The sequence below is a fragment of the Trachinotus anak genome, unplaced genomic scaffold, assembly GCF_046630095.1.
Source record: "Trachinotus anak isolate AG129_WGS33_773 ecotype Australia unplaced genomic scaffold, CSIRO_AGI_Tana_v1 ptg000010l, whole genome shotgun sequence".
In the NCBI taxonomy this organism is placed as follows: Eukaryota; Metazoa; Chordata; class Actinopteri; order Carangiformes; family Carangidae; genus Trachinotus; species Trachinotus anak.
In genome coordinates this window covers 2643426-2653397 of record NW_027273861.1, presented here as the reverse complement: position 1 = coordinate 2653397, position 9972 = coordinate 2643426, and the positions used below count along the sequence as shown (strand labels likewise).

Here is a 9972-nt window from a genome sequence, read left to right as displayed (position 1 = left end):
TATCAGTTTATGAATTAACCTACTGCAAGACAGTGCTGATCAATACCATAGCATAGTAGTGAGAATTTACAGTGCATCAGAAATAGAAAAAAATATACATATACAATGCACACAAATATTAACACAAATCTGTTTATTTTCATATACAAACATATTTTTCAGAATGTTTAAAAAAAGATGGAGCCAAGCCTAGCTTCTTTCTGTGTCTCAGTCTAAGAGAGTTCCAGGGCTTCTTCTGACTCCAGATGCTCCTCAGTTTTTTGAAACCCATCTCCTCCGTGCTCTCCAGCTTCACCTTCCGCCTCCACACTCTCCTCCCCCTGCCCCTGGCTGGTCATGGTAGTCTCCAGCCCCTCCTGGTCAGCACTGGTGTTCTGTGAGTCAGCTCCCTCCTCATCCTCATCTTCTACATCCATCTCAAAAACACGAATGTGCCTCAGATTGGCACTTAGCTGCCAGGAAAGAAAAAGTAAACGTTTGGACAGCCCACGACATTCATTCATTGGCATGGCTCCACTGGCAGAGGTGTGAGAACACTGAAAATGACTCATCTGATCTTACTGATCACGGAAACAAATATAGGAACATTGCAGTACAGTTTATTTATGCACAACATCCCACACTAAAATCCCCATACACTAAAAATATATCAGAAAGTAATAGATATAAATTTGACTTACCACACAAGCCACTTTGCGAATTCCATTGACAGCCACAAACTGAGCCTTCATGCTCTCCAGTTCCCGCCACTGATTCCCCAACACCAGGCCTTGGCACGGGATGGCACTGTTCTGCTGGTCCAACCTGACAATACAGGTGACACAGGCAGTATCTTACAGTTAAGCAGCATCTGATGTTTTAGAGCGTAGACTACACCCGCTCTGGTCCAGCAACAAGAAAAATGTTTCCTAGATTATGCATTTAACAAAGGGAATGTGGGGGGCGTTGTATTTGTTATTGGTACGTAACAATAACTCTGAGCCAGAGGTTGAGTATGTTTATCATCAGTTTTTTATCAAACTGAGAAATTAAGAATCAGAATGGAAAGTGTCAATGAGTGAAACTGCATCATATGAGATAATGTTGGCCAGGAAAGGAGGAAGACGGCTGTAGCACTAGGAGATTGGAAGGAATTTATTGTTCATTTGACTTTCAATTAGAAGCTTTAATGTAAGACTATACTAAGCTGTCACCAAATTAAAAGCTGCATTTATTTTTACACTAGTATAAACAACACTTACTCAGCTCTACAAGTTAGTTTTCATTTTCTGATTGTGAAACAAACTAAAAGTTAATACTGGTGAGAATTATTGCAATGAAAGGGAGATATTACTAATGATGTGCGCACACACACACACCTACCTCAGGTTCGGCTCCCAGTTGAATTCAGTCTCGCAGCTCAGGGTGGAAGCAAGAGGGATCTGAGCCAGGACACGCCTGCTGTTGTCTTCTTCTGCTCCCTGCAAGACCACGGTTAGCATCTCATCGTCATAGAAACGAGCATCTAGGCAGCTGTAAACATAATGAGACCTAAAAAAGAAAATCAAAGTACGTTACATTAGGAACATCATTGCCAGCCGAAGAATGAGTTTACATTTGTGTCTGTTTATCAAATGAAATGACAGGAACGACTTGAGAGGCACTCACTGGGCTGCAGCACTGTCATCATCTGCATTGTCAAGATGGTGGCTGAGGTCAACTGACACGACGCTGTTGGGAATATGTCTGCGCAAGCACGACAAATTTGGTTATGACAGATACAATACAGAAAAATAAACTCCCACATGCAGGTTAAATCACAGAAATGCACCTGTTTGGGTCTGTGCCTCTCCGTAGCAGGTAGAGCTTGCAGGGCGAGATCTCTGGCATGCAGAACACAACATAATGCATTTTGGCTTTCTTGTCATTCCACCTGTATGACGACAAAGAAATATCATTAACACAAACTGCTCTTCTACTGCCACACATTACTGCAAAACTCCAGGATGTTTGTGTTTTACGTACAAAGATGGAAGTTCAAAAAGCCGTGGAGTGTTTTCAGAGCTGGGAGGAAAACAGACACAAACAAATAAATAAAACTTTATTCACTCACATTAATTTAATCATAACGTAAATAATTTTTAACACAGACATCAGATCGTACCTCTCTGGCACAGTGTACAGGGGCAAAAAGACGACCTGTTTCACAGACTTCCCAATTACTTCCTGCATACAAATAACAAACAATGAATATGCAACATGAAACATGGAAGAATAATTATAATTTCCATGAAGCACCTTCTAAGTTTACATCTAAATCTTCAAAGACACTCAAAATAGAAAGTTCAGTTTTTTTTTCTCAATTCGAGAGAATGACTAACACACCTTATTCAGCGGCCTTGGTTAAAAAGCTGCACTGTTGCTACAGGACGTACAAAGCCTACTCTTAAGCTACATTTCAGATTGTTCAATTCCCCCTGATCCCGAGCAAAGCTGCAAGACACGTGTCTCCTAACTGCTCCTATGTCTAGCAGAATAAAAAAGGAGAGATGACCAGGCTTTAACTGTCAGGTCCTCTGACATTTCTAACTACGAGCTTAATTGTGATGGTTAGAAAGAAAAAGATGCAGATGTGAGAAAGAGCAAGATGTGAATCACTGAAAACTCACTGCTGGTTTCTGTAGACACTGCTCAATCACATTCTCCATCATCCTCTTGACAAAGTGCAAAGACTTTTGGGGATATGAAGGAAACAGCAAAGGGCTCTCTAGATAAACCAGTCAAACATTTTATCTGTTGGTTATGACAGTTGCATTTTAAACCAAATACATCCTTCAACCTTTTTCCAAAGTGTAGTAACAAAATCATAAATTGTGTAATCACTGTTTTTCTGCACTTCTTATCTAACGATCACAGCTCACCCTTCAGGTGTGTACTCTCCTGCAAAAACTTCAGCCACTGGTTTCCCTTGGTGTTGGGCGGAGATACAAGGTCCTCATCCTCATCCTTCAGGTACTGCAGATGTGCATGTGGAAGAGAAACCAGATGAAAAACAGCTGCTCCATTAAAAAATGCTGGAAACTACACAAAACCACTTACCTGACCAACTCGTTCCACATTGAAATACTTTCCTTTGCGATCAAAGAGTTCTTCATTCTGTTAAGACCAGAGAGCACTTAAACTCAGTCTGTAAAAGCTATAAATATACTGAACAGATGTATTTATTGTGTCATCACTGTGCTGTTATGCTGAGCTCACCTCACTGAAATGCTCAGACAGGAAGTCAGCAACAAAGGCAATGTCCTTCTGAGTCATCTAGGGAATAAATCATCATGTTAAAAATGTAAATAAATAAATACAAAAAAATGATCCTTTAAAATCAATCAACCTCTTCCATAATATCAAATTACAACAGTTGAGATGGCTTCTTAAGGCCCTGCAAGTAAACAAAGGAAAGGAACATACTCAGGGACTTCTGTGGCATCCACCACTATTTTGACTTTTGATTATTATTATTTTATTTTTTAAATTTATTTTATTTCCCCTTTGTGTCTCTGTTCATATGGTGGAACATGCATATTAAAACTGGTACCGATTAGGTTCAAATATTGTCAGTCACAGATGAGGGTTGTTACACACAACTGGAAACATGTGGTGTATTCACTTTTTGGAACAAATGATCGATTGTAACACTTGCATTTTGTGTGTGGACATATTGAAAGTAGTGGACAACTGCAAATAACCAACAGGAAGTTAAGAAGAGACACTCAAACGGATAACTGTCTAATAATTGTCATATTTTGTGGTGAATTAGTTTTTTTTTTTTTTTTTATATGTGTTTTGGGTTATTGCTTTATGTATGTTCACGTGTGTGTATATATGTGGACAGGGGTTCGTGTGTGCTGCATGTTGTGAGGTACTGCTATACTTGAACAAAAAGACAATAAATATAGTTTAAAAAAAAAAAAATCACAAATCTCTCTCTTAAAAACTCTGATAACTCACCTTGTTGAGCTCTGGTGGTACGTGCTCCTCACACATTCTTAGCATAGCTGTGGAGAAATAAAACAAAAGAGTTTGAGCATAAAAACAATAATTAAAACTTAGTATTTCCAATCTAACAAACTAGTGCATGACAAATATCATGAATGCACACAATGATGAACATCTGTATCAGTACAACAAGTGAAACCCCTGAGCTTTCATTGTAATTTGACATACTAACTTTTATTCTTACCCACATACAACCACCGAAAAAAGGCTTTGAAGTTTTTCATGCTCTTGTCAATCACCCTACAGGACAAAATCAAAGCAGTGATTATACAGAGAGCAGTGAAGTAACGTGGACACTATCAACAAATGGATTCAGAGATCTTTAAACTCACTGCAGAAGTTCGTTGGCTTTCAGAGAAAAGGAACCCACTGCGGTGATAGCACCTGAAAACACAAAACACACATGTGGTTCTTGATGATAAAAGGCTGAATTTCTGCTAATCATGCAGGTCAGTGAAGGTACCTTCTATAGCTACTGCATCCAGACCGAGGGGCTCGAACTTTTGCTTCCACAGGGACATGCCTTTCACCTCACTGAGGTGATACAGCAGAGCCTCTGAACCACTGCAGGGAGCAGAGAGGAGGGAGAGAGTTTACAACAGACACACTCAGGTTGCAGGCAGCATGGAGGGAGGTGAACAGCTGGAATTACCTCTGCAGGTGGCTGATCACCAGCTTCTGGATGCTGGAGTAAGAGGACTCGATGGAGTGGCCAAGCTTCTTCAGGCCCTATGGAAATTATACACAACAACCAAATTAGATGTGATTTTCAGCTACACCACCAGATCTCTCTGTAATATAACATCAGATAATGATATCTGAGGCCTTTACACCACTTCTTACTCTCACCTTCACAGTCAGCTGGTTCATGAGAAGAGCTTGTAGCTCTGGGCTACATGAAAGCAGAGAGCAAATGACAAATGTTAAACAAATTCCAGCTTTTCAAAAACAGAGCTAATTTCTCAAAAGCAATTTAAACACACAGTCTGTAACTTCTGCTGCTGGGAGTCTCTCAATCAAAACAACACTAAAAGACGGCGTTGAAAGAGCATGTAGTTAAGAGAGTTGCTGTCTTTGATAAGGGCTGGTTTGGATTCCTTCAGTGGTTCAGGAATGAATTATCTACAGAGGTCTTCTCCTCTCCAAATCAAATGGACCTACTGATTAAAACCAGTAAAATCACTGAATAAAGCAGTTTCACATTTAAAGTCAGTGTTTCGCCAACGCTATATGACGGACATGAGACACCAGGGAAGGGTTGGGAGATGGGACTGCTGCCTTTGTCTCAATTGTTTCAGTCAGAGGTTTTTACCGGCAGCTGAATTATCCACAGAGGTCTCCTCCTCTCCATAACAAACAGACCAGAGGATTAAAACTGGTAGAGCTGAGCTGTCTAACATTTGTTTTTTTCTCTGATAACTTAAGATCCACACGACAGACAACTTAAATCCTTTATCTGGTTAAAATATATGGTTGAAAATAACCAAGGTGTTAAAACTGAATCTTAAAAATGTGACTTAAAACAGCAAAAATATCTAAGTCTAGTTGTCTGTCTAATGTTGAAAAGTTACACATCATAACTTATACTATCCAAGATACGTTGCCACCATCTACAGGATACTCCAGGCATCGTGACACAGCAGAAGTTTTCTCACCTTGATTGTCCCCATAGCAAAAGCTCCAGAAACTCGTCTTGAACCTGAGTGCTCGTGTTCTTTTCCTTAAAAAAATAAATGGAAAAAAAAGATTTGTGTTTAGATTTTCTTATATTAGCCAATCTGGACAACAACCTACCACTACTGACCTGAACAAACTTAGTGAGTCGAAGATCCATCTGCATGAGGATGTCCTCCCAGGCTTCACACATACATGTAAGGGAGAGATGCAGGTACTGAAGCAGGGTGGAGATGTGGGTGAACTTGCGCGCCATCCTGGTGACTTCAGGCAGACAGTCGGACAACAATCCCGTGTCCAGCTGGAGGACAAAGACAGATGTTTAAATAAAATAAAAATGCAGGTTAAAGCCTCGATTAGGGTGTGTAGAAAAAAATAAAGTTTACAGGATGTGCAAAATGAAAACAAATCATGCTTCTCACCTGAATGTAGCAGAGCTCCGGGTTGTTGTCAGCAGATCTGACCTCTGTGATGACGGAGAGGGACTTAAGATCACTGGACAGACTCAGGCTGCGACACCTTCCCGACACCTACAAAGAGTAATTCAATTCAAAGGAATAAGATTTTAATCACAATTCATTTTAATTTTATGCAGATGTGACTGATTTTGTTTTACTGGGGCAATTCATTAGTGTTCACTTTAGAATTATAATCAAAAAACATGTCATCCATTACAACCGTTCGGTGATCAATGAAATTTTAGTAAAACTAATGTTTAAATTTTGTTGGGACCGTGTCAGAGTATTGATTTTACTTTAGAATAATATTTAATGCCAAATATTGTGATGTTGTAGAGAATGCCATTTTATTCTAATCATGTGATTTATCCAGTTGAGTTTCATTTTGCCTTTTGCTAAATACATGACATGTTTCAGCACTACAGATAAATGGCTGCTGGCTACAGTTATGGTTGAAAGTAGTGCTGCACATTTTATCGAATTATTAACAAAATTGCAGCACTGCCAAGTGCAATATCCAAATCACAAGAGCTGAATTTTTTTTTGGATAAAAGTAAAATGTGTCACAACAGACCATAAGTGAAGCACTGTGGTGCTACAGAGAGGCCCTGGTCTACAAATCATATTCTCCACACACAAAGGAACATGCATGTTTGGCACTGACCCAGTACAAATCACATCATCATTGTCATTTTTTAATTTTTTTCAGTGAAAGTGAAACGCAAAAATCACCATTCCAACTAAAATTGTGACTCATATCTCAATTGCAGTATCAGCCAAAATATACACAACATTTTTTCTTGCATAATGCGTTGCATTCTGAATTATGTATTTAAAATTCAGTGGTGCCAATACTTTCGACCATGACTGTATTAATCCATCACAATAAATAACTTTTCGGAAGACGTAAAGGACAATGAATGACTTAAAGAGCCTTACTCCTGTTAAAGTGGCGATCTTGTACATCCCGTAGGCATAAAGCTCCACAAAGCCATCGTCTCCACCAACAACAAGTATATTCAGTCTGCACACAAACAAAGCAGAGCGGTAAAATAATTTCTGGTCCACCTTGAAAAGAGGACGACATTAAAAGGACTCAGACACTGCTTTTTTGTGTGTTGATTAAAAGATAGGCTTTATTTACCTGACTTCTCCCAGGAGATTCATTATCTCATCAGACTTTTCCTCGCTGTAACACACACAAATAAATTACTGGCCTGCTCTCAGAAACAATCAAAACATACCTTACATAACTAATTAAAATATTGGCCCACCTGAAGATCTTTGATGTTGTGCTATAGCTTGGAAAAACAAAAGTTTGACAAATGTTATTAAGTCAACCCCAGAGTTGCCTTCTTATAGTCTTAAATATAATTAATGCTACTGTTACCTCTTGGGGAGTGTTGGTAATTTGGGAAGAAAAAGTTTAGATTCATCTTCTGAGTTGTAAAAGGAGCTGAGGACACTGAAACACATTAATGAGATCAATAATTCATATTATTCTTGAAATATGATTCTTAAATGTCCTGGTTTAATCCCTGAGCCTCATGCCTACCTGCTCTCCTCCATCACCTCCATCCAGTGCATGCAGGTCACAGGGCTCTGCACTGGAAACACGTGGAGGATCTCTGCTTTCTCAACACCACACAGCACCACCTGCTTGGTGTCTCCAAGGCTGAAGGCCAATACTGGGGATTGAAGAGAGGATAAAAGTATAATAACTTCATGATCCCATCAGTAAGAAAGCCATAAAGTGAGAAAGATGTATGTAGATTTTTTCTTACTTTTGCCATCAGGTCTCCAGGCAAGTGCAGTGATCTCCTTCCCAGTATACTCACTGGGTGGTAAGCTCCAAACACGGTGGAAACTAGCCAAGCGATGTAGTAGCAACTATGGACAAATGGGAGCCATGAAATTATAAAACCATAAAAGACAAGAAGACAATGTTTTAGGGTAGAAAAAAAATTAACTTTTTTTTTTTTTTTTTTACCTCTCCAGTTGTGTTGGCCAGAGCAATCAGATCTCGTTTGGGAGACCATGCCATACACAGTACAGGATTAGGAAGTTGCTTCTCTCCCACTTGCCGGAAGGCAGGCATGTTGTGGGCTGAAAGATGTGAAAAGTTTTAATGAGTGACAGACATTAGCTCCCAGTTTGGACAAGTACAGTTTAATATTTTAAGATATTCTCTCCTGTGATAATGTAACCCTGTCATTGGTGCCTGAGAAGGACAGGAGAGTTGAACTTTTGTTAATACATGTACATGTCTGCTTAGGTCTTTACACTGGAGTGGAGCTGGTTGTTATAATATTTCTTTTTTTTTTTTTTTTTAACAATTTAGAGCTGAAATGATTAGTGGATCAATCAATATGTCAATATATCAACAGGAAATAAAAAGAAGAAAGAGAGACCAGGAACAGCTACATATACTGTTGACAAAATGATGAATCTATCATTTGAAAAGGATTAATAAAAGACAATTATAACTCATTCTTGTTGTGAATTGACGCACTCATCTCTGAAAAACTCTAAAATGACTGAATGCGAAGCACAAAAGTGACTTACGAAATCAGCAGTCACTTCATAATGATGGAGGATGCTATGTTTTTATTTCACTTACGACTTATAATGTGTGATATCGGACAAACAGTGTTACTAACGTAATATATGATGATGAAGTAAATAACAGGCAGTCACGTATATCACGACGAATGTCATCATACTATGATGAACAACATCCCAGACGATATCTAGTCTGATTTCAGTTAGTTGGCTGCCAGTTACATGTTTGAATAATAGCTACACCGTCACTAAGAAATGTCAAGACATGCAACTGGCTATAAATGCAAACTAGTAATAAACGTGTTAATGCTAGCCACGACCAAGACAATACAGTGGCAGAAAGCCAAACTAACGATCACTACGTGGTAATTAGACGGACCCTTACTCACTTGTTGTTTGGAGTTGACAGTTGCTTCTAAACCAGTGTTAGCAGGTTTGTTAGCAAGCCGAGGAAGCTAATGCAGAGAAAACCTCACGGCTGTCACCGCAGTGGACGTCACAGGGAGCGGAATAATAACTGAAACATACCTTTATGAAATATGAATGTGTCAAATTCACTCTGCTCTTTCCTGAGAAACACTTAGTTTAAGTTTTCTTTATGATGTTTTCACAAATACGCGGACAGCGCCATAGTCCCCTGTCGACCAATCACCGTGGAGCAACGGGGGTCGTGAAAAGACAAATTTATTCAGGGGAGGAGGAAACGCAATTCGTAAATATATGAGTGCAGGTGAGCTCATTAGAAAGTGGAACAAAGTTTTCTGAAGTTTTTTGTTACAGTGGTCAAGCGGAATCGCAAGTAAGTAATCATATTATTATTCTCAAGTGGTCACAAAAAAATTGTGCTAAAACGCCACATTTTTCAGTTTGACAATACTAGTACTGTAGTTTATCTAACTCAGATGATTGTAAATAGCCTGTGCCTGTGACGAATTTGTTGCCTGTTACATGAGTTCATCCTTTTCTTCTGTTTAAAAAAATCAAGAAAAAATAGTGTCGATGCTCATATGGCAGTTGACTAGAATTTCCGCAGAGCATACTTGGTTGCGACTACATCAAAGTTGATTTTAAAAATATAGACTTTTAATTATCTATTTTTAGCTATCCATTACAACAATATACATATTATATATATATTAGTTCCATTACAACAACGGATTCTGGCCGTATTTTTTATATCAGAATAGAGTGATCACTGCCATGTAGTGGTCAAAGTGAGGAACTGCAACTCATTACGTTTTCCTGT

The 9972-nt window shown here is 38.9% G+C and overlaps 1 protein-coding gene across 2 annotated transcripts; it reads right to left on the bottom strand.

The window, feature by feature from the left end:
• Positions 1–118: 118 nt before the first annotated feature.
• On the bottom strand, positions 119–9406 carry anapc4 (anaphase promoting complex subunit 4). 2 transcript variants are annotated; one of them, XM_071486850.1, is made up of 28 exons: positions 9116–9406; positions 8155–8270; positions 7949–8054; positions 7720–7852; positions 7555–7629; positions 7439–7465; positions 7309–7353; positions 7104–7188; positions 6129–6236; positions 5837–6007; positions 5688–5752; positions 4882–4924; positions 4685–4761; positions 4496–4596; positions 4365–4416; positions 4205–4272; positions 3985–4031; positions 3238–3294; positions 3079–3135; positions 2901–2994; positions 2649–2746; positions 2144–2205; positions 2005–2043; positions 1811–1912; positions 1648–1725; positions 1363–1530; positions 681–804; positions 119–452 (listed from the first exon to the last, which is right to left on the bottom strand). In XM_071486850.1, the coding sequence occupies exons 2-28, from the start codon at positions 8260–8262 to the stop codon at positions 213–215; spliced, it is 2430 nt and encodes an 809-aa protein (XP_071342951.1). In that variant the 5' UTR covers positions 8263–8270; positions 9116–9406; the 3' UTR covers positions 119–212. The 2 variants fall into 2 exon arrangements, with proteins under 2 accessions (XP_071342951.1, XP_071342952.1); XM_071486851.1 differs by having other exon boundaries at positions 4217–4272.
• Between the last annotated feature and the right edge of the window lie 566 nt (positions 9407–9972).

What these genes read in the sequence shown, in the direction of transcription:
- anapc4 (XM_071486850.1), bottom strand. Translation starts at nt 8,262, where the DNA reads ATGCCTGCCTTCCGGCAAGTGGGAGAGAAGCAACTTCCTAATCCTGTA. An exon ending in CTTTTTGAACTTCCATCTTT is followed by an intron (nt 1,913 to 2,004) that starts GTACGTAAAACA and finishes GTCGTCATACAG; the next exon opens with GTGGAATGACAAGAAAGCCA. An exon ending in AGAGGCACAGACCCAAACAG is followed by an intron (nt 1,726 to 1,810) that starts GTGCATTTCTGT and finishes GTGCTTGCGCAG; the next exon opens with ACATATTCCCAACAGCGTCG.